Here is a 24,654-nt window from a genome sequence, read left to right as displayed (position 1 = left end):
GCGCCACACGCTCCGCCCACCGCGCATCCGGACCAATAGGAACTCGACGAACGAATGATGTCACACCGCCATATATGGTGATCGTGTCATTGTCACTGTCGCTGTCCCTGTGTCATTTGCGGGCTGTCACAGCTGCAGCGGACAGCGCTGAAGCGCGGGACGAGCTCCCCTGCCAGCCCCCAAAGCCGCTTCGTGCTGGCAGCAGGGAGAAGCAGAAAGATGCAGGAAACAGCCGGACAAGGGGAGGGCAAGGAGGGCCTGGCAGCAGTGCTCTTGCTGCTACTGTTCTTCTCTTTACGGCAAAATTCAAACAAACTTCATAATTAGTAAATTACGGCAAAACTCAAAGAAACTTCAAATTCAAACAAGTTTCAAAATGTCTAATAGTATTGGTTTGTTCTAATCGGCAGGAGGTTTCCGCTTCCACTCTGCAGGAACATTTTGTGGAAAAGACAAAATCATTCCCCTACAAATCACTGTCAAATGTGGTATTTGTCACATCCATGCTTCTTCCTGATTTATTTCCATTTCCTTTTTTTTATGCGTTTTTTTTTTCCTGCGTGGAAAAGCTTATTATAAAACTCTGTTTGTAACTTTGCTGTCTTTTCATATTGCCTTTATAATGCTGGAAACCAGCCTGTACCTTGGGTCTGGGGAACGCTTCACTATTACTTCAGGCACCGTCTAAATGATATTGAAACCAGGTTTTAATAAAAAAATATATATATATAACAGCAAATGATAATGATGTCTCTTATTGTAAAATAAATATTGCTAAATAAAACAAATACAGTTGGAATTATATCCAGGCTCTGTTTCCTTTCTGTGTGCCCCTTGCCTTGCCGGGGGGGGGGGCGGGGGGGGGGGGGGGCGTTTGGGACTCTGACGCACCGAACCCACACCTACAGCCACGAGACCCGGAGGTCAGGGCGGCGGGAACTGCCCTGCCAAGGGCTCCTGTTGCTCCGAATCCACGAGGAAACGGGACAGGTTGGCACAAGCCCCCCTCCCCACGTTTATTCCCGGTGCCGGAGGCTCCGTGACCGCCGCCAGCCGCTCCCGCCCGGCCCCGCCCCGTCACGTGCGGCGGGCGGAGCCCCCGCCTGGCCCCGCCCCCTCCCCGGCGCGAGCCGTGACGCGCGGCACGCGCCGCGCCGCGCCCCGCGCGCTCCTGCCCCCGCCCCCTCCATCATGGCGGCGGCGGCGGCGGCAAATTAGGGCAGAGCCCGCGCACCGGGCGCGCTCCCGCCTCCCCCCCTCCCCTCCTCACCGCCCCCGGCGGGAGCGACCCGGCAGCTGCGGCCGCTCCTCCACCTCCAGTTCCTCCCCGCGGCGCCCGCAGGTGAGGAAACGGGCGTGGGAGCGGGCGGGCTGGCTGGCTGTTGATTTATTTTTGTTTGTTTTGTTTATTTATTTCTTTCCCTGTCTGTCTGCGTTTACTCATTGATTCAAGGGTGGTGGGGGAGCGGGGACCGGCGGCTGGGCGCGCTCCCGCCGCCCTCCCGCGCGCAGCCCCGGCCGTGAGTTGGGGGGGGCGCGGCGAGCCGGGAGCGCGCGTCTCGGCGGGGGCGCGGCGGGGGCAGGCGCGCCCCCTGGCGGCCGGTGCCGCGGCCGAGGGACGCGCGGACCCGCGGGGCACCCCCGGGGCAGCCCCGGAGCCGCGGGCAGCGGTGGCGAGGGGGCCGTGCCAGGCTCCCGTCGGCGGCTCCCCCGCTGCAGGGGCCGCGGCAGCGCGCAGGCTGCGAGTCCCGCACGGCGCCGCCGGTGACTCATCCGCCGCCGTGCCCGCCCGCCCGCCCGGGTATAAATAAATCTCTCATTCATCGCCGTAGTAACTGAGGGGCTCACGCTGCGCTGCCGCCGGCGGCTCCGGCGCCGCTGAAACTTGGAAGGGATTTTTTCGGCTCCTCAAACCCAAACAGGCGCGTTAAGGCAGAAAGTGAATGGGAATGGAGCTCGTTAATGAAAGCTGTGCTTGTCATAATTTAATGCTGTGGTGAAATGGTTTGAAGCTGCGAAGGATTGAGGACCTTTGTAGTGGGTAACGCATACAGCTTTTGCTTTTCTTCCTAGAAGAGAAATCACCCCTTTTGCCTAGAGTGCTCACCTAATTGCATTTCTGTCAGAGGTCAGCTACAGCCGCTGTCCAGACAAAGAACAATTATGTTTTCCAGTATTTCTATCCATTAAGTGCCACCAGAGGATCAGTAGTGGCTGCAGTATTGATTCATTTCCAGTAGGAACTGACATGTTTGAACTGAGTAGCTCTCAGTTTATTATAAACAATCTCTTAGTCATACCCTCATACCCACTTGGAAAAGTACTCTGGAGAATTTATCTCCCAAGCTGATCACAACTGGATGCTTTGGATAGCCCTGCCTGTTATGGGAAGTGTTTTCAGAGACAAACTGCTGCAAGGTTGAACTAGCCTACACATGCAAGTCTCACCCAAAATCCCCACATCTGGTAAGGCTGCAGAGTGCCTGAATATTTTCCATCTTGTTGATACGGGGTGTGGCTCTGTAGACCTGCAGCTCCTTGAAATTGGGCACGTTTGGTGAAGGGCACCGAGGCTGTAGATGCAGCTGAGCCGAGCGTGGCTGCCTGTTGCAGAGACCGATGGCAGGAGGACGACCCAAACCGTGAGCATATCGAGGTCAGGAGGCCCTAAAGATGATGTGAGCTGCAGTGCTGCCATCCTGCTGCTTGGCTGAGCGCTTGCTGGCCGGAGCTGTGGCAGTAATTCAGCAGGAGGAATTCTGCCACAGCAGCTCACAGGGTGACTGGGTTTGTGGCTGGTGAGTGAGGCTCTAGGTGGGGAATGCAGCTCTGGAGTGATCCATTTTGGAGTGGGAGCTGAGGGCTGTGGTGCTGCTGTTTGGAAAGAGCTCTGGCAGCGCTGCTGTTTCTGAAATCCGTAGGTGACACTGTTTGTAAGAACCAGCTGAGCTGCTCGGGGCGGCCGAGCAGTGATGTTGCATTTTGGGGTTTGGATGATGCAAGCAAACACATCTTGATGCACAGTGGGGTTTTGCAGATAGGGACTCAAACACAGCCCGGCCTCGTGGCTGGGGATTATATTCCCTGTATTCATTGGTAGGCTGGTGCTGCCCATTATCCAATTTATAACTCTGCTGTGGATTAGGACGTGACAGATGGGGAAATGTCAGTCCTGCTGCAACTCCTGCTCTCAGGTCGCTTGAGCAGCTCAGCCCACATGAAACAAGTGACAGCAGGGCTGGAGGAGTGACAGGCTAAGTCAGCTTCAACAGGTAGAGCCTTCTGTCTCCCAAGGGTGCAGGAACTGGGAAAGGTGCTTGTATTTTTTTTTTTTTTTTTTTTTTTTTTTGTAGGGAGTAATTGGTAAAAATGTTATAATGTTGATCTCTGTAGTTTTTTAAGGACAGTATTCCTGCAGAGGTCTTGTTAAACCTGAAGCAGCCCTCTTGCCCTGGCTCTGAGACTTGGGGAGTCTGCGTAACTACTTATTTCCTCTGCTCCATTGCATCTCCTGTACAAGCTTGTAATTTCAAACACTTTCTGGACTCTCTTCCATTTTGCTCCTTTAGTGGAGAGTTCTCTTTCCTCTGATCTGGTCTCTCAAGCTGTGTGTCCTTTTTCAATCCCCCTCATTCCTGAAAAATGGCCTTTTCTGAGATATTTACAGGATCTGAGTCAATATTTCTGTGTTTGTCTTTGTAAACAAAACCAGTCATTCTGAATCCTAAAGGAGTCATTCAGTTTCTGTGCTGTGGGCTTCTCTCAAAGGAAAATCAGTGATTCTGAAGTGCACTTCCACTCATGACATTCTTTTATGTGAATTTGAAGATTTCTTCCATTCAAGTTCTTAAGTCTCCTTTCTCATTTCATTATAAAACTGCCTCTCAAAATGTATCCACTGAGGTAATTTTTTTAATCATTCTTTCCCCAGGGAAACATTAGCCACTATTTAAATAAGCAGTGGTCTCATTCTCTCTCTGTTTTTTTCCCCTCCTCCCCTGAGAAGTGCTGAGCTGTGATTTTCATGAATTAGGCCTCCCTGTTGCACTGTGCTGTTTTGGATATCATGCTTGTTTTCATCAACTTTTTTTTAATTTCATTTTCTGCATTGATTTGGAATTATATTTTGAAGAATAATCTCTATTATATATTCAGACTTGTTCTTTGGTCCACAGCACAGTTTCTGGATGTCTCTGGACCATCTGTCAGGCTGATTTTTTTCAGGAGAGATCAGTTCAGGTTGTCTGGAAGGGCTCCCATTCACTGTGTAGGCATTGTGAGAAGCATTTTGATTTCAGGGCTGTGGATCTCTACTGAACAAACCAGAACTGAAACAGGCTGGGGAGCTTTTGCTTTTTGGGGAATGGCACCTTTCCCACCTGGTGATGTCAACATGTGATGTGTGGTGACTGCAGATCTGAAGAGCAGATCTATTGTTAAAGGATCCTTAAGTCTTCAGAGCAGTTTGGGGTTTTTTTCAGATCTTCTTGCTCTATAAAAATCTCAATTTTGGAAGAGGCTCAAAGCTGTGGTTCTTCTGTGCTGTGATTCCTTAGGTGTCTGAAGCAGGATGTGCTGCCTGTGGAGCACTCTGGGATGGAAGAGGCAGCATGGATGAAATGTTGACTCCAAGTTCATTGTTTCCTTTGTATATAATTTGCTGATTTGGTTCAAGCTGCAGCAAAGACACAACCCAACCTTTCTGGTAAAGGCTTTCAGGCATTTTTAAATACATGGAGCAAGAGGCAGGGCTGCCATAGCATGGTCTTCAACAGAGAGCCCGTTTCTGTTTTCAGTACTGAATGGGTTTCAGAAACTAGAGTTTCTAAAGAGAATAGCCAGCCAATTTTACAGCACTTATTTTCCTTTTACAGCTTTTAGTTTGGTGGTAAACTTTTCTTTGCCAAGCTACCTACTCCCACAGCAACCATGCCATAGCACAGTTCTAGTTCTGTTTATCCTCAGTAACCAGTGTGCAACTGCTGTTAATCTGAATTCCTTCTCAGGGAGGAGGGATTAGAAGTTAGCCCAGGCATCTTGAACATCTAGACAGGCAAGTGCTTTTCTTTTGCTTTCTTGGTTGTTTATTATTATTATTATTAAACTTGAGGCTTCATTTGCAGGTTGTTCTTTGGTTTTGGAACCTGATTCTTTCTTTTAGTCCCAAGGCATTTCCAGTGCAATCCATAACTCTCTTGAGAGGGTCCAATTTCTCTTCCTTGTATTTAGCATTTTGTTCATTCTAACTGCTTTAAACTTTAAACTTGATAAAAAAATCTTCTTCTAAATGTAACTGTGTCTCACATTACTAAATTATCTGGCTCTTTCAGTGCCTGTTCAGTAGCTATTCTGTAGCACAATCTTCTTGTGTGCTTTTCATTTACACATCTGTTCTGGTGGCCAAGAATTGGCCACTGCTTGTTTGGGAATGACTCTTTGAAGTCCTGGGGAACTCAACTTGAAGAGTTTGTCAGAAACCACTAGATAGCATTATTTGATCCATTAAGTTGACAGCATGTTGGAAGTAGTTATCCAGACTTGGCCAAACAAAACCAGCTAAAACATGTTGATTAATCTCAAACATCCTTTTCATCTCTTGCATGGCTTTTTCTCCACTTCCATGTTGTTGTTTGAGATTTTACTTTTTACCGTGTCGTTTTTAATTTCTCTCCACCTTAGTTTTTCCTGCAGGTCTTATTTGGATATTTGAAAAAAGCAACAAAACAATTAGAGTGAAACAGGGAGGAGTTTTTTGGCCAGATGTTGCTGTTAGGTGTGGATTTCTGGTTTATACTTAATAACATCTGGGTGAGAAATCCAGGACAAACAACCATCTGTTCTTCCAATCCCTACAATGAATGTGGAATTCTCTCTGTTGACCATATGTTTTCCATTGCTGTTGGAACACTAAAATTAATTTGAGGCAATTTTGGTCACTTTTTCTCTTACAATTTTTGGGCATCACAGTAGCCAATCTGAGAAAGCAGAGAAAATATTGATGGGAGGCTTTGGGAAAGGGAGACTCCTCAGAACTTGCCTTTTTACCACGTGTGGTGGTTAAGGAAATGTTCAGAATCTGTCAAAACATGAGACTAATGGTCTCTTTCTAACTTCCATAAAAATCCATAGGCTCTGACCCCTGACTTACACTTCCAAGCATGGGATTTATTTTCTGTGGGGTGAACTCCAGCTGTTCTGTTCTTGTAACAGCAAAGAATTAAGAAAGCTGTGGAAAACTGACCCCTCCAGTTGACAATTTCCCTCCACCCTACTGAGGCTTGCTTCATCTTGTTTTTGGGCTACACTTTCAGCTCCACTCAAAATCTAATATAGAACTTGATCAAAATGAATTAAATGCCACAAATATTGGGAAAAATTAACTGTGAAACCTACTGTCATTGAAAAAGCATCAGTACACCTCTGACCAATGTGTTTAAATGGAACCACCAAACAATGGGTGAGCATTTCAGTCTGGACTCTGCAGAGATTAGAGGATGGCTCCTCTTAAGTTTAACAGTCCTGCACATATAAGCAATTAAAAGACAATTTCAGCTAACAGAAAAACTTGCCTGGTCTCTAACAACTTCTGTCCTTTTCAAGTTTGTGACTTCAACTTCTAAGATGCTTGTAGAATTGAAGGTCAACCTTCTTTACACATCTGTGGGTGCAAAAAGTGCAGTTTTTTATTAGTCCACGACCCAAGGAAATTATAGACTCAGGATAATTCTAATTCTAAATGCAACTTTTTCATGTGAATGATACAATAGACTCAACAGTCCAGATTATTTAAAAGAAAAAAAAAATCAGAAAATAGATGCGCCTTTACTATCATAATGAAAATTCTTCTATATCATATACACATTTTTTACAAGGAACAATTTTTGATAATTCTGTTTTGGGGCAATGGATAGCCCAAAAAATAAAACTCTGCAGCCACACCAACTTCACAAAAACCTTGTGCTGAGGGACTGCTCATTTTGCTTGCATGGGAGTGTGGCCGTGGCAGGTCACCAATTTTTGATAATTCTGTTTCAGGGCAATGGGTAGCCCAAATAAATCGCTGCAGCCACACCAACTTCACAAAAACCTGTGCTAGGGACTGCTCCTTTTGCTTGCATGGTTGTGTGACTGTGGCAGGCAGGAGTGGGAAATGCCACTGCTGGCAGCGGGCAGGAGCTGCACTGAGGCACAGCTGGGCTTACTCCGCATGGTTCTTATTAAAGTAAGAATGCAAAAACCTGGATATTGCTTCAGGATTGTTACATAATTCCTTGTTACGTGTGGGTTCATGACCTGTTGCAGCCTTCCAACCCAACCAAACCCCTTTTCTGTTCCCTGACAGCCCTCCTGGCTCCCCCGAGCGCAGCGCAGCCACCCCGATGGCGTCCGCTACTGCCGTGCCTGTAGGATTTCACTATGAAACCAAATACGTAGTGCTCAGCTACCTGGGCCTTCTAGCACAGGAGAAGCCACAGGAGCATCCTCCTCCTCCTCCTCCAACTCAAGGTAATATTTGCATATTCATCTCTAGCCATTTCCGTGTGCAGCTGGGTTTGCAATTAGTTCCTGGGCTGTTTCTGCAGGTGTGCAGAGCATTAGCCTGATGTCCGGTGCAGTGAATCTCTTGGTTTGTTCAGTGAAAAATGAATAAATTCCAGTTTAAAGAGGTGAGATGCTGATGGAAACAAAGCTGTTTGTGTGTAGATTAATGTTTTAATTTGAGCTATGCCAGGGCTGGTAGGTGTTTAGGAAGCAAATAAGTGATTTTAGTTGTGCCTGGAGGCTAGGATATATATCACCTTGGGTTGATGTACATTACATTTGTTGAGCCAGCATGAGAATTTCAGCCCATGCTTGCTATTTTTTTGGGACACAAGTGGAAGTAAGCAGGGGTGAGGGGATGTTTACTGGCATAAACTGAGTGGTGTCTTGAGCAACCTCCTGTGCTAAATAGTTTTGCCCTATTACACTGAGGCTGCTGTTGTTGTCACTCAGGGCTGGTGCAGAGATGTGGCCTATGCTACTTGTGTTTATTTTTTTATTTATTTAGGCAAAGTCAAGGACTGCAGATATTTTTTCCAGGACAGGTTTATGGATAAAAGAGAATAAATACATAAATAGAAGGCAGAATAAAAGAAGTTTGGTAGATTGTGTTTCACATAAAGCTAGGAGGTAAAACTGTTTTTTATTTTGTGGTGGCAAGCACTTAAGCAATGTTGTTTGTCAGGACTGCCTGGGTGATTTGTCATTTCTTAATGATGTTTTAGTCATTATTAGTTCTGTGATTCAGAGCTTATTCTGATGAAAGGAGACTTTAAAAAAGCCCAAACCAAACAGAGACAGTCTTCAGAATCTTTGTTTTCTTTGAACAACCATTTAATAATGCATATCCTGTCACTTACTGAACTTACCTGTCATCAAGTGAGAAATTCCTGAAAAGAAAGACTGCAACAAGGTTATCACAGAAGTGCTCTTCTGTTTGGTAGTTAATCACATAGCACATGCTGGTTATATTATATATAATTCATTAAATTATTGTTATGTAATTAATAAACTGTAATTCATAAATACCTTTGTGTATTTAAGGTATGTTTGCTACTTCCACTTTGTCTGCCTCTGTGGTCCCTGAAAGGAGAGGCACCTTAGCTGTTTCATAAAACCCTTTGTTGAAAAATGTGCTTATTTTAGCAATGACATCTCATTCTGAACATCCCACCCATTTATAACTGGGCTGTAACTGGAAATTATTGAGTACATATAAAGGTTCAATGTATGAGAGTCTGCTTTGTTCTAGAAATAGATTCAGAAAGGGAAATGCTAGTCTTAAAGCTTTTAAAAATGATTTGGCTGTAGTTACCTTTGAAGCATTTGCAAATTGAGATGAAACCTTTCATTTTCAGAATCAGTTGATTCTCATTACTGGAACCTCTAAGCTTCTAATCTGAATTACAGAAGTATATTTAAACTTTCTAAAGAGGAAGCTACAAATCCTTAAATGAAAATTTTGTAGTGACTTAAGATTTTACTTCTCAGATATTGTTTAGATGTGTTAGCTTGTGTCACAGCAGCCTGTAGTTTGATTTGCTACTAAAATACTCTAAAGCATTCATACTTTACAACTTCTGAAGAGGAAATCTTCCTACATTTTCCCCACCTCATTTACCAAACCAGACAGTGACCACAAGGTCTCCTCTCCTGCTTATGTTTCACTTTAATTAGGTCTGTCTTTCAGTGGTTTTTCTGCTTTCTGATCAAAGCCTTAGGATTAAATAATTTTGCCTTACTTTTAATTTGCCAATTTGTTTCTCACTCTGTTTTGTAATGCTTTGAATGGACTTCAGGCTGTATTGAACTAAGCAAATGCTTTATCAGGATTTGTTTCATTCTTTCCTAACTCACTTTTCCTGGTGGTGCTTTTCTGCCTTCCATGCTTCTGAGAGGTTTCTTTTGTCTGCTAGCTACATTTTAAAAATCCCTTCTCCTACATTTGCTCACCTTGCTTGTAGTGAAGCAGTGTTTGAGGTGCACTGGTGGGCTGTGTGTGGTTATTTCAGAGGGCTGTGTGCATCCCCACTGTCTGTTGAGCAGTTGATATACCCAGTGAGGATCTCCTGGTTGTTTGGCACCTGGCTGATGCCTGCTGGCTGTAATCTGCAGTCCCCAGGAGGGGAGCACAGCCCATAATGGATATTTCCTGCCCTGCCTAATGCACTGCTGGGAGGTGTAGCTGGGTGTTACAGTCCCCAGTGTGGGCTGAGAAACCTGGTGAGAATGAGAGATGGGAAAGCTGGGAAATGGAAATGAACTGGAATCCCATCTTGAGGAGGAGACTTCTGGGTTTGGTGACAGACACAGAAGGGGTAACAGGAGCACAGCATTCCTGCCTGTCAGTGTGGTTTCCAAGCACTGTCATCAGTTGTTAATTCAACACTTTGAGTGATCCCAGGTTCCTTCCATTGTAGAATTCTGTGGCACTTCAGAATGCTGGCCAGGAGTCTATGTACTCTATGGCTGAACACCATTGATTTGGGAATTGAGAGGATTCCAATAAAAAACACCTGTCTTTAATCTTACTTTGCTTTGATTTGGATATTGTACTGACAGACCTTCCATGGGAAGCAATGAAGCAGCAATTTTACCTACTGCCTGTTTCCTTTCCACTTGCAGAACAAACTCCTGCATTTTGTGTTCCATTCATATGAGGCCTTGACTAAAGTTTGCAGCACTTTCTCTTAATTTATTTTTTTCAGATCCAAATAAGACTGTACTCCTGGTAAGTTTTCTGAATCATACTCAGTGTAATCCATGAAGACAAGTTTCAGCTTGCCCTGGTGGAGTTGAGCTCCCTGTGTGCCTGAGAGGGAGAGTGAGGGACTCCTCTAGAGGGCAGTTCAGCTCAGGATCCCAGTTCCAGCCACCTTGTGTCACCACTGGAGCATCTTCTGCCTTTCCACTGCATCTGTACCAAACATGGGAGATGAGGAAAACAGGTGCCCTAGGTGGTGGTAGGATTTCTGTATTTCCCTTGAGTCTCCTACCACAGCATCCCGAATTTTGGTGAAGTTTTGACACTCCAGTTAAAGTAGAAGGTGTTTCTAGTGGGTCAAAACCACCTAGCCAAGAGTGATCCTTCCCAACAGGAGTGGCACTATATTATCACTGCCAGAGCTGCCTCTGTTACCATCCTCTGCCTCTGTTTTCCTGCATTTTGTACTAGTTTTTTTTTGTTTTTTGTTTTTTGTTTTTTTTTTGGTTTTTTTTTTTTTTTTTTTTTTTTTTCTGGTGTACATCTTTCTGTTTCAAATACTGAGATAAGAATAACATTTTAAGATAGGTTGATAGATTTCCAGTTAAAACTTCTCATTGTTTGTAGGTCTAATATGCTTTCCAAGACTGATGATTTTTGGAGGGGTTTTTTTCAGTGAATAGAAAATTCAGAGAAATTACATAGAAAATTACATTGCTGTGTTTCCTTTTGGCTCCCTTGGTTGGTTTTGTTCAAGAAGGATGGCTTCAATTACAACCACTAAAATCACTTCTGGCTCCAAGCAAATAACGTTGATATAAATCAACATCTGATGAGGACTTGGAAATTTTGATTTTGCTATCTTCTTTTCAGCACAGGGACTGAAGAGAGAGCCATCCACAATAATCCAGACTTTTGAAGAAAAGACAGTTTTACTGGGCAAGCCAATCTTTAAACATTATAGCTCTATAGGGTTCTGTAATAGATTTCAGTGTCTCCAGAGGTAAATCCAGCAAATTTAACTGGCCAGTGCTTTGAGAGATTTTTCCCATTAGTTTTTCCAGAATAATGATTCTGCATAACAGTCCCTGCAGTTTATTTAAAGCAAAATCCATTAGCAGTATATTCTGTTATTTTTGGTAGGTGAAAAAATCAGATAAATTGATAAAACACTCAGAGTAGCATCACCTGAGTAAGTCAATGTGCTTTGAGGCAACAGTGAGTACCTATATTTAAAATGTGTGGAAGCTCTCAGTACCTATATTTAAAATGTGTGGAAGCTCTCAGTTGTCTGTTCATTAGATTGCGCAGATATGCTTTGTATTTTTTCAGAACTCTTTTCATACCTATCAGTACTGGTTCAGACACAGAAAATAATTATTAAGTATTGGAAAACATCTCTACACTTTTCCCCCTGAAGTCATTCTCATTACAGAAGCTTCCACTGTGCTGCAGTTGTTAGCATTACTAACTTTTCAAGTGAGTCAAAGTACTTTGGTTTTGTGATTCAATATTTTTATATTATAAATGTTTGTTTATATTTTATCAAGGAGTGACTTTTGATATATTTCTCTATTTTAATCTACTTCCACATTGCTTTACACCATCCCTTGAGCTTGTGGCTATGACAAACACTGTGAAGAAAATTAGGTTTTCTGTGTTTTTCTTGACAGAGTGAAAAATCTTAAATAATCCCTTAATTTACAGAGCATCTGAAAGATTTATAGTCAGTGCCACTACTGCATGGTGACATAGGTTAGCCAAGAGGTGAGCAAGGTTTTGAGTTTTACAGTTCCCCTGAGGTGCGTGCTATCCACAGCACTTCAATCCAATTATGGTGCTCAATGTCCTTTTATTGTCTTTTTGGAATTACCCTATGAAGTGCTGTATGTGGTTAGTGATTGAGCCATTTTCCTGGCCTCCCACACATGGTGCCTACTGTTGGCTTGTAGGAAACTGAGTTTTTAGTTTGGTTTTGAGCTGTTTGGGCTGTAAAGATTCACATTGTAGGTCAGAGCAGTCCAATTCATGGTAATAAGGGAGTTATTACCTTAAATGAGGGAAGGAAAAGGAGCTTTTTGGGGTGTCAATTCCCACTTGATTAAGCTTCCTCTCTGCCCACAAAAAAATAATGTTAATTGGCAATATCTTGTATCTTTTTAATATGTTAGACTTTTTCAGTTTCTTTTAAGCTGAGCATTCTTATGGTTTCTAAAGAGCTTCTTTTAAACATTTCTTAAATCAAGGGCAACATCCATGTGTGGCAGTCCATGGTCTGGAATTTGCTGGTGTAATGGATGTATTTCCATTAAAGGAAACAAATAAATACATTTGTAAAGAAATTTGGTAAATCTTTGTAACTTTTCAGAGCTTAAGGTAATTTTAGAGTGTTACTTAATGTTTTAAAAAATGTGAGATGTTAAATATTACAGCCATGCTGAAAGTAAATTTTTATGTCAACTAACCAGAAGTTAATATAGAGACCTAGGAGAACTCAAAAATGAAGATATTGTTAAATTAAAATTACAAGCATGAAAGAAAAAAATCAGGAGCAATCTGTGACATCAGTGGCTTTCTTTTCCAATCATCCTTCATTCCCTTGAACCAAAAAGGCAAAACATCTTTTCAGTCTCTCCTTATAGTCCCTGTTGTCCCTTGTTAGCTGAAATTTTGGCTCAAGCACTGTAGAGTGAGAGGTGCAGACTCTGTAGCTCTGATGAATGACTTCCATCCCTCCTCCTCCTGAGACCAACCCTGGCAAACAGGTTACTCTTTATTGTTACTGAGCTCCTGGAGTTTTACTGAAGTATCACATTTGTTTTGTAGTCAGATGCTCCCTGATGCAGCACTTGATGGACTTCCACAACACATTTTCCTCTGCTCTTTAAGTTACTTCCAGATACCTGAAACCCAAAATCTCATCAGAAACATAATTGTGCCAAAGTGAACATTTATTCCATAAATAGAAAGTAGAATGCACTAACTTGGTTGTGTAAGAGCATGTAACAGAGGTTTGTTGTGCCTCTGCCTTGCAGAGTTGGTTTGCCAAAAGCCCAGAAGATGCAAACCCATTTCCTGAACACAGGAAAGCTTTCAATGCTTATGTCTCTTACAAACACCATTTCTGGTGTGACCATTTGCATCTTTGATAATGAAAATATATTCTCACCTAAAATAAGCTGGCTTTACTGTTTTCTTCTGCCTGTTTGTGACTTGGAAGTTGGATAATTGAGAAAAAGGTACCCCTCACTTAGGAGCTTTGCAGTGTGCAGTGTTTGCTGTAGCAGTCAATATCCGGGAGATGCAGAAAGCTGGAATCCATTCTTTATCAGGGGAATAAACAGTGCAAAGTCACTGCTGTGGGAGGGGTGGGGTTTTGATGTTCTGGCATGGCTGAATAGTCAGGTGCTCTCAGAATCAGCAGCTGCTGCAAAGTTGTGGGTGTTGGGAGATGGAAACCATTGAGTGCAGTGCTGATTATCCAAACAGCTCTTTTGTACTCTGGCAGCAGTGGAATTTCCCTTCCTTCCATTTTCTGGGTGACTTCTTATCAGGTATGACAGCTTGTCAGGGGTGATCATTGTCACATTATTCCTGTGAGAATGGCTGCTCCTCTGTCCTTCCAGACTCATGGAAAGCACAGGTTCACACAAGGGGTGAACTTGCTCACACTTGTTGCACTTGACTCCAGAGCAGTGGTTCAGTTCTTCAGAGAAGCATCTGACAGGGCATTAACCAAAAGGAGGAACACTGTGCTCCTCTCTGGAATTTATTACTCACACTGGCAGAGATGCTACTTGGGAAGGGATTTAAGAAGCTAAGTAAAGTTATTCTGAACGTGTGTGGTTAAGTCCAGTGGAATTAAAGTGACTGGTCACAGAAATATATGAAAACATTTTATACTGACTTAAGCATACATTGGTTTAGAGGGATCCTGCTGCTGAGTTTTTAAGCATTAACACATGTTCAGTGGGTTGATACTGTGGATTTTTAACGTCTTTTTCAATTGTGGGAGACCATAAAAGCTTATTGTCTGGTGGTTTTTTAATCACAGAAAATGCACAGTGTACTTCACTAGTGTGTAGTTAACCACACATCTGTGTGTGTTAAGTGCTTTTACAGTTTTCACACACCCTTTTATGAAATTTAGTGATTATATGTGTCCATTGTGGAAGAAAAGGGAAGGCAAGACAACACTTAAAGTGAGTTCCAGCAGAGAACCAAACCAAAGGAAACAGGCCACAAAGCTGTCATTCGTGAGACCACCAAATTATGATTTAGTGCCTTCAAAACAGGAATAAAAAAAGATGTGCCAGAAAGCTCCCCTGGCTGTTACAGGACTTACCTGAAGATCTGGGTGTGAATTGAAATAGATGAGGAGGAAATTGAGTCAGATGACACCAACATTACAGATACAAATCCTTTCCCTTTTTGTTTTCTTCTGCTGGGTGAAGAATGTCTGTAGAGCAGAACATTGTCTGGATGTCTGGGTAGAACTGTAACCCTGGGTGCAGGTGCAGAAAGGGTGAGAAATTCAGATGTCCTGAATACCTGGGTTTGTTTGGAAACAGTTTTGTGTCTCTTGGTACAGAATAATGATTAAGATGACTGAGAATCTGTGTAACCCTGACTGATATGGCTGAAACAACTTCTGTTACCAATATCTGGAGTCAGCACATGGAAAATGTGATCCCAAACCATGGCATGTGAGTTCTGGGGAAATGTAGCCATTTCAAATTCTTAAATTTCTTGGTTAAGAGAGAATTGGCAACTGACTGACAATTGTGAGGTCCTTTGCCTCTAGTCTTGCTTGTGAACCCAGTGTTAAATTGTGGTCTGTGGACTCCTCATGGCCAGGGAAATGATACACAGTTCACAGGTTTCAGGATTCTCCATTGATGTCATTGCATAGTTGGTCTGAGAATGCTGTAGATTTTGCAGGCATCAATATAAATCTTATATTTTGCTGCTAAAAATCAAGCTTATGCCAATCTGCTTTGTTTTGGTATAGTTTGATAATAAATGTATTAGGTGTAATGGCTGATTGCTGATGTGCCTTGGTTTGCTTTTGGTCTTAAATTGAAGATAGTGCTTTTAAAGTTTCTATGTATCCTGTTTGTAGCTTTACAGTTCTAACTCTTTTTAAAAATTTTTTATTATTTTAATTTTTTTGAAGCACCAGTTCTACCTTGAATAGGCCTGCAAGTTTATCTGTTTCTGAGTTCATGTAATAAAACTTTGTAGTAAGTCCTCTGGAGGGATCATACTTGTTGCTGTCTGAAATCCAGCTTTCACCGCAAATTCCTTTATATTTAATATTTCAATACCATGTTCCATTATCTACCTTGTTTGAAACATGAAATTAAAACATTTGAATGATTTCTGTGGTTTCTTTCAGGGACTCAACAACAGCTTATGGCACAACATGCTCTGGAGAAAGAGGCTTTGGAGAAGATTAAAATAGAAATCGAGGAGGAGCTAAAACGTCTTGATGAAGAAATCTTGGAAGGTGCTCTTCAGGTTTTCCAGTTTCAATCCATAATCTCTAGGCACTGTAATGGTGGTTAATTTGTAACAGGTACTCAGTTAAAGAGATTTTTGAATGCCTTGAATCTCTTTATCCTCCTCCCCCCACAAGATTTGTACACATTGCCACATGGAGTAAAATAGTTAAACATTACCATTTGGAGTGGTGGAGCCTGGCCAAAGCAAACAACTGGATGACATTTAATAGTCTACTATAAATAATGAAAAGTAAGCAGCCCTTAAGCTGCTGCACTTGATGGCAGAAGTCCTCAGGAGCTAATATGTCAATGAGAGTGCACTTAAACCTTCAGACTTCTCCCTTCCACCAGGTTTATTTTTTGTGGTATGCTTTGACCTGGAGATGTGGCTTTTATAGGAATGATTTCAAACCCATCTTTGTTTTGCATGTGTGCTGCAAATCACAAATCTCAAATAGAAACACTCTAGAGCTGTTTAAGTTCTTTTATATGGAGCTTTCTTAGAAGTTTTAAACTGAGAAGGAAAAGTTTACATGAACAAAATAATATTTAAAAAATGCTGCAGAGATGTCCAGGTGTGGGCCAATTTACTATGAGAAGATGCCAGGGTTGGCATCACCTTAAAATGGGACAATAGCTGCACATTCAGCAAACTTCTGGTTAGGATGCAATTGTGAAACAAGAGCTGGTGGGGAAATGTAGCTCAAAGTCATCTCTGCCTTGTAAGTAGCACTTTCAGAATGTATTAGGACAATTTGACTATGATTTGATCATGGTATGCTTTGACTACAGAGCTGTGAATTTTTCATCCCTTATGTAAACTGTGTAAACTGCAGGGATAAGAAATCTGAGACTGTTGATGTTCTTGTGTGAATCTGTTTGATTTTGTGTACCTTCTTCTCTCAGCATTTACCACTACAGGCTTTGACTGCCACACTTCCCCAGTGTTCAGCCCTGCCAACCCAGAGAGCTCCATAGAAGATTGCCTGGCTCATCTGGGGGAGAAAGTGTCCCAGGAACTGAAGGAACATCTGCACAAAGCACTGCAGACCTTGCTTAGCAAGTGAGTTTCCATTTGCTTTTTCAAAGATGTTTCCTTTTGCACTGTGAATGCTGCTGAAATGCTGAAGCTAGGACTGCATCTTGTATTACATTTTTCTTTTTCAATCTTCCTTTTTTTTGGTTTTGTTTTGTTTTGCAATGTAATGTGCAAATACTTCTTTGTGGTATTTGCCCTTTGCAGCAATGTAAGTTCTAAATTTTTTCTAAGCTTTTGTTGCTGAATTTTTGAGGCTGCATCAAGCAGTTTGAGCTGCCATTGCCTGTTCATCAGTGCTGGGCTGTAGCCACATTAATGTCCTTAGCTTTATAGAGTGGAGCTGAGGGTTTGTTTGTGGTCTGGCCCATGATGAGAGGGAGGGTTTCCTGGAGAGGATGGGAGTTACAGACCTTGTGACCACCCTTCAGGTGCACATCTGAAGCAGATGTGGGCCCCTGGGCTAACCTTGGTGCCTTAACATCTGTCCTGCCAGTTTAAACTTATTGTGTAAATAGCACAGTGCAGTTGGCATGCTAGTACCTTAATTAATGTCTTTGCAAATTAATACAATTGTTGTGGTTGCTTGGTTTGCTGTTATAAATGATGAGCCTGAAATTTAATGGATCTGCATGAAGTACTTGAGGCTTTTCTGAGTGACCTCCAAAATGTGTTGGTAGAGAGCTGGAGTTGGAAGGTGCTGCTTTAGAAGAGTTGCATAAATGCAGCCATGCACTTAAGTGGTTCTAGTTTTTTGATATTCTGATGTTCTAGGCTTCCTATGTTTTCTATAGGAAAATATTTGCTTTCTAAATAATTTTTTGTTGGTGCATGCACATATATAAAGTCTGAAATGCCTGTGAAACCGTGTTGCCTTTTTCTAAGGCAAACTAGAGTTACTGTTTAATCTCTTGGTAATATCCTTCCTGCAGCTGTTCCTGCTCTGCTCATCCCACTGATTGATTTGGATTTAGTTTCAAAGAATTAATGTGCCAAGGAAGTCAAGAGAATGCCCTTAAAATGACAAACACAAATTATGTTTTCCCCACTGTGCATTAACTCAGTTATTTTTCCCCCTGTTGCTGGGCTAGTGTTATTTAATGCAATACTTATTAATTTGGCTTTTATTTTCCTGCCCTCTGACATGCATATAAACAGGTGTTAGGGTACATTAGATGTTAGATCAGTACAGGTTCCTGGAGTTCAAGAAGCAGTTTTCTGTCCAATGCCAGTTACCACTATTTCCATTAAACTGAAATCTGAACTTGCCTTTTGTAATGGTTTGGGCTGAGGAGAGGTGCTTTTGAAGCAGTGCATCTTCTGCTGTCACTTGGCAGAAAGCTTTTGCTGTTACTGACTCTGAGATGCCAAATGATCTTGGAGAAAAGAGTATGGAAGAGAGGAATTTCATCACCCCAATTCAGAGAAGTAGAGATGTGATAAATCTAGAATAAAGGTATCTACTGAAGTATGAAGGGGTTTTGTGATCAAAAGTGCTGTTTCTTGCAAATAAAAGTTTCAACCCTGACATAATGCATTCAGTCTGTGTTAGTCCATAGCCTGTATTGATTACACAATATTTCTCTGCATTGGCCTCTAGCTCAGGTATGGATTTCTTAGTGGAATTTTCTATCTTTAAAATCTTAGATTATAAAAGAAATATATGCAAGAGCTTAGAAATTTTCTAGTATATCAGAGAACCTACTTATCTAATGTCTTTTAAGTTGTAGAGTATCAAATTATTAGGAAATTCCCCAGTTATATCCAAGTGTGCAAGTGGGAGAAAGGTGATGCCTTCCTGACCCTGTCTGGTGCTGGTGTTTTATGTCCTGAACCACAAGACTTGTTAGCTCCTGAAAATTACTTGCTGTAATGCATGTGCAAATATTTTGTCCTCTAGAAACTGAGAACTTTCTTTTATTCATGTTCTTTTGTTTCCTTTTATAACTTTCAGTGTTGGTTTAACTTCTGCAGGCCGGTGACGTATCAGGAGTATCGGGAGCGCACGCACGAGGCAGCTGCTCATGCCAGTGGGTGGAACAAGGTACCAGACCTGTCCCTTGCACTTGGATGTGTCCTTGGATATGTCTTGGGTCTCCTTGATGTCCATGTTGTTTGTACTAGCTGCAGTTGTGCTTCCCAGAGGGCCAGAAATAGAAAGAACTTGGTTTTAGTGTGAAATAAATGGCACTCTCAGAGTGGTAGCTGTGCACATAGTGGGTAGTTTTATAGATAATTTAGCTAGAAGTTGTTGGATTGAAGTGTTAGGTCAACCTGCCTTTAGTTTGGTAAAATGGAAAGTTAGGCATGTTGCTTGACTTATTTTTTTTTTAAATTCCCAAGAGAGGTTAATTCGTGCAGCAGTTTTGGAATGAAATCTGAGATGGTTTTTTCATAACACTTCTCTGCTCTTTCTCTGCTCCAATGTCAGGTTTAAAATAAATGTAAAAAAGAGTGCTGAGCATGGTGGAAATAAAAATTGATAGTATCTTCATGATATTTAAATTGTTCAGAAACCGTAGGGATGGTATTCCTACATGGTTTCAAGAGTAGTTATCTCAAATGATGAGAATCTTCTTTTTTTAAACAAAATGCAAATCTGTAAATGAATTATCTTAAATTACTTTTAATGTAGAATGAGTAGATTATTCTTCCCAGATTCATCTTTCATTAATAATTTGAATTCATCACCATAATCATTCCTTGATGGGTTCAGTGGGCATCAAAAAAGAATGAAAGAATGAAATAACTACTTGAAAATGTAGTCACAATTTGAGTGGTAAAATGTAGTCTTACATTTAAAATAGAACAAGAAATCTTCTCCCTCCTCTTTACATTTCTTTTCCAGAAAAACTTTTTCCTGACTTAGATTTCCCTGCTTACTTCAGAAAGTGTTGGTCTAACCCAGGGTGTGGGCCCTTGTACAGCAGTTTAATAAACATTGCATGACAAGTTACTGCCCATGGCTCCAGCAATTATCATTTCTTTATGTGTGTGCTCTTTCAATTTGTCATCTTGTGATTCACAGCATTTTGGTTTAAACAACCATGAAATCTGATTATCAAGAAGGTGGCTTAAGCTAGCACATTTCACTTTTCAGCTGGTGAAGGCTAAAGCCAAGCACAAAACCAGGCATTGTGGCTCAGCTGGCAAGGAGGAGGTGCTTGGGGCTTCTCAGGTCAGTGTGCTCTGGGTCCCCACCTCCTGAGGATGGATGAATCCTCCTGGCTGGATGAGAGGGCTGCAGTTGGGGCTCAGGATTTCAGTGGATTTCAGTCCCCATCAGTTGTGGTGGAGAGCATCATCCAGAACATCTGTCATCAGCTCTGCTTGCCTGTAACATTTGCTGCTGCAAAACACACAGTCCATATGAAAATGCCATAAAAGCAAACCAGAGGGGAAGTTTTGTACCCCAGCACAGCATCTGTTTGGATTGTTTTTCTGGTAGTTTGGAGCTCCAGGAATGCCCAGCAGTTCCTTCAATAATCTTTGTTTTGAGGAGATGCAGTACATTTGTGTTGGTTTCATTTCCTTTTAATTTCCTTTATCATCTTAATCAGAATTGTGTTTTGTAACAGAAGAAATCTGGATAGCTTTCCTGCCATCTCAGCTCAGCTTAATTTTTACTCTAAAGAAGCTGTTAGAGAAACATGTTCATGTTGAATTCTGGAAAGGACAAGGGTCTTCATCTTCTATTTGAAATAAGGCTCTCATGAAAAAAAAAACAAATTCCAAACCACCCCATACAGGACAAATTGAATTTCTATAATAAAATGAACATAATAAAAATTTTTAAATACTGCACTGCTGAGTTTTTATGCTTTTTGCTTAAAACTGATGAAATACATATATCCAGAATGTATAGTCCCACTGTTGTGCATCATTTGAAAGGATAACACATACTGCTATTGAGAGCCAGTGGAACTGGTGAGTAGGGTAGCAGTCATCTCAGTGTCCCATTCTTACTGATTAATGGGGGCAAAGAATAGTGCAACAAAAATATAAGAAATAATCATGTGAAGAATTGGATTGATTTTAAGTTGAAATGGTCAAAAGGTACAGAGAACTGCAATAATTTTGGATATAGCTTCCTCAAAAAATACAGCTTCCTCTGAACTTTCTTGGTGTCTTTTTTGTGTACATTTAAATTTGTAATATTGTACAATGAGATTGCAATAGTGTAGTTGACACAAGAGTTTCATTTACACAGTCTGCTATCTTCTGGTAGCAAAGTGGGTTTTAAAATGATTCCCTAGAAGTTTTCTCCTGCCAACTTTTTTTCTCTGTGTGTTTTTCTTTAGTCAAAATATAAATAGCCCCTAGCATTCCTTACCAGGCATCCTGGTGGAGGGAGCTGCAGTTGCTTTGAATTGCAGATTCTGTATTTTTACTTTGTTCTACTTAAATCTCACCACTGTTCACACAGCTGCTCTTCTGTACACAAAGGTGGTGTTAACTTCCATGGAAGTACTGTGAGGTAATTTGTGATTTAGGGCCAGTCTGTTCTGCTCCTGCTGGTGTCAGAATTTCAGCAGAAAGGGAAAGCTGGGTGGTGTTTGTTGGTCAGTGTGGGACTGGAGGTTGGAGTTTGAGTTTGGTCCCTCACTCTGAGCCCTGAACAGGCTTGCTGAATTTGGGGTGAATGGGTGGATTTGGCATCAAGTTGGCAAAGGAAGAAGGCAACAATCATATTCACTATGGCAGCATTTTAGCTCCATTCATTTCCCAGCCCTTCCTTGCTTTTGTCTCTTTTGCCTTCAGCCTCATTAAATGTCAAATATTTTGAGATCTCAGTGTTCATGCTGCTGTAGAGTTATGTGGGTGTGCCCAAAGGCTCTGAAAGATCCCTAGCTTTGAGCTTGAGTTGTTTTGATTCCTCTTGACACCTCCTCTTGACCTGTTCCTTATATCTGTGCACTGTGATCTTGCACCTCTTCTGCCTCTGAGTTAATTATAAGAACCTCAAAAAGCCCAATCTTTTAAAATTCAAACACTTTTAAACTTCAGGCACCATGACATCCCTGGTGAAGTGTGAACACTTCTCAGTGCTAACTGTTCAGCACAGAACAACACTGCTATAGCCTTGTTGTAGTCAGTCAGCTGAGACTCCATGTTCTTCATGCAGGAAAAGCCAATTCTTTATTCACACAACTCATTTTAGACAGTTTGTAGAGGTCTTCTGTGCAACTTTAATTGGCTAACAGCTTTCTTGCCATTGGTCAGTAAGAGATGTTTTACTTGTCTATCAAATCTCTCTATTCTAGAATTGTTTACGTATTTTCTTCACTGATTCTCACGGGACAGATTTAATGTTTATGCAGGTGCTAGTTGTTTTTCTCCCCAAGAATTGGTTGTTGTGATAACATACTACTTAGAGCAGGATTGTTTTTGCATGGGAACTTGAAAAGAATTTATCTGCATTTAGAAGAAGTGACAGGTCAGCTATTAATTTAGCAGAGCAGGCTTGATCCTATGAGGCCTGCTCTGCTAAATTATTTTATAATATATTCTAAATAAAATAAGTAAATATATTCTAAATTCTTTTATAAATTTCTTTTATAATTTCTCTAGCTGTCTGTGACATGACCTGTCTGCCACACTCTTGGACTCCTTTGTTAATCAGCTAGAGCATCTTAAATATATCAGATTATGGGCATTTTTAGGCCCTATCTGGTTTTAGTAGTCAATCTCAGTGTGATGCCACCATGAATTTAGAACAAATCTCAATTTCAGCTTACTTTGCCTATTCATCTTCCTCCAGCTTTGCACACTAAGGTGTGATTTCTGGTAATAGCTGTGCAGGATATTTACAGAAAGGAGAACCAGGCTGATAGGGGAAGGGACTGGAGAGGGAAGGAGGCATTAGGAGTGAGTATGAGCAGTAGCAGAGCCTTCATCTCCCTTGTGCAGCTGGGAAACAGCATTCTAGTCTGCACAGTGAATAGATGTGCAGTTGCCTCAATTAAAATGCAGTAAAACAAATATTTTTCTCTTGTGTCATAATAAAGCTTTTTCAGATGCTAATGACTTCAGTTCATGCCAGCTTCCCGACCCTGGCGAGGTGCTGCATATGAACGAAGCCCAGAGGGCCACTTGCATGCTCTGTGAGAATAAATTTAGAGTTTAAAAGATCAACTGCATGTTGTTTAGGTAAACAAAAGCATAATGGCAAAGGAAGTGTCTAGAAGTGTATAATGTGAAGGAGGTGGATTCACAGTCTTGCATCTTCCAGAGCAGTTTAGGTTAAGGCTGAACATTCAGTTTAAAGGTTTCTAAAGAGGAATGGGAGTAGGAAATGAGGAAGGAAGATCTCTCTGTGTTAAATTTGGTATCAGAGGGAGAGTTTGACATGGAAGGGCTTTGTGCTTGTCATTTTAAACATGTTTGTAATGCTATGCTGCTGGGTGGAGGTGTTTGTTTCTGTCCTGCCTCAAAGCTAAGTGTGAACTTCTAAAGAGACTGTCTAGTGCAGTGTCCCTGTTCAAGAATGTGTATGAGTTTGCTGTTTGCATGTGGATGCATATCCCTTTAAGCTGTTTATGATGTTTTGTCTTTCCACGTCTGGGGTAGCAAGTTCTGGACCTGTTCTGCTTCTCTACTTGAACCCTGTGCTGGGAAAAAAGTGGGGCTTAAGAAAACACTGCAGTGGTGTTCTGTGAAATTCTCTTAGATTAATTCTAAATGTGAAAATCTCTTAGTCTAGCTCAATTAGATGGTGGGTTTTTGCTTAGCAGATTAAGTGCTTCCTTTTTAGTGCATTTTATTGTGTGTTTGCCTTGTGTCTTCTCAGAAATGAAGTGTACAGTCCCTGGTACATTTGGACTTGAAGACTCAGACCTTTTCTGTGGACACATGAATTCTGTTCTAGCTGGAAAGTAGTATTGATAATGCTTTCTGTATTTATTTGTTCACACTAATTTTTTTCTTTTCTTTTTTTTTTTTTTTGAAGGTCTTGGTGCCCCTGGTTCTGTTACAACAATTTCTGATGGAGCTGACCAGAAGGGGCCAGGAACCACTGAGTGCTCTTGTGAACTTTGGGGTGACATATCTAGAAGATTATTCTGCAGATTATATCATTGAACAAGGAGGATGGGTAAGAAGACCTCATTTCTAAGTGTGATCCTAGTAGGAGTGAAAGCTAAGAGGGCTTGCTAGAAGTAAGCAGATGCAAGGAGGAATGACTCAGAAAAAGAAATTTAAGAAATGATCAGGAGGTCAGGATCAGAAAGGGATCTTGGGCAGTCATCTCTTTCTCTTCTCTGCCCCAAGGCAGAACTGACTTTCAGCCATTCATTTCTGATGTTGATATTAAAGACCTGAGTGATTGGACTCCACAATTTCCCCAGGCAGTCTGTTCCAGTTCTTTGCACAGTTTGTTGGATTGCTGTTGAAATTAAGGAGGTGCTCAGGTGTCAGATAACAATTGATTTTCATACAGTGTGTGCTAAGGTGCTAATTTGTTGCAGTATGGTGAGCTTTGTGCTGCCCTGTTAATATACATGGAGCACTGCATTTGGAAGCAGACACCTGTAACAAGAGGTTATATGCCCAAAAAGCTCCTCTTTTTAATGGTATCTTCATCCTCTGGTGACTGCTGGAAAATGTATTAGGGTTTTTTCCTCCTCTTAAATTTCAGAGAGTTTCTTAGCAGATAGGTAATTGGCAAGCACTGCATACAGAAATGTCAATAGGTACTAATTAATTTTTATAATAAGTGATAAGATAGCTAATGCATATTAGAGTTCGTAGCTGTAGAAGAACACGCATAGAATATGCAATCAGGATTCCTTTGTGCTGCATTTTTCCTTGTAGAAATTATTAATTCATGGTGAGCAGTGTTCCTGAGTCATGGCATGCTGAGCAAGTTT

General features: G+C 41.6%; 1 protein-coding gene across 3 annotated transcripts in view; it reads left to right on the top strand.

Moving 5' to 3' along the window:
- The first annotated feature begins 1,251 nt into the window (after nucleotides 1-1,251).
- BCL2L13 (BCL2 like 13) overlaps nucleotides 1,252-24,654 on the top strand; it is a 38,868-nt gene continuing 15,465 nt past the window's right edge. Inside the window, exons 1-6 of one of the 3 annotated variants that reach the window (XM_063153829.1) lie at nucleotides 1,252-1,342; nucleotides 7,343-7,506; nucleotides 15,645-15,755; nucleotides 16,657-16,813; nucleotides 18,761-18,830; nucleotides 23,736-23,879. In XM_063153829.1, coding sequence (XP_063009899.1) covers nucleotides 7,380-7,506; nucleotides 15,645-15,755; nucleotides 16,657-16,813; nucleotides 18,761-18,830; nucleotides 23,736-23,879 — 609 coding nt within the window. In that variant the 5' untranslated portion in view covers nucleotides 1,252-1,342; nucleotides 7,343-7,379. Of the gene's footprint in view, nucleotides 1,343-2,536; nucleotides 2,657-7,342; nucleotides 7,507-15,644; nucleotides 15,825-16,656; nucleotides 16,814-18,760; nucleotides 18,831-23,735; nucleotides 23,880-24,654 lie in introns of those variants that run through there. The other 2 variants (XM_063153827.1, XM_063153830.1) reach the window with 2 other exon arrangements.

This window comes from Melospiza melodia, chromosome 4, assembly GCF_035770615.1.
Source record: "Melospiza melodia melodia isolate bMelMel2 chromosome 4, bMelMel2.pri, whole genome shotgun sequence".
Lineage (NCBI taxonomy): Eukaryota > Metazoa > Chordata > Aves > Passeriformes > Passerellidae > Melospiza > Melospiza melodia.
Note: the sequence above shows the minus strand (reverse complement) of the source record. Positions and strands in the feature narration are given on the sequence as shown.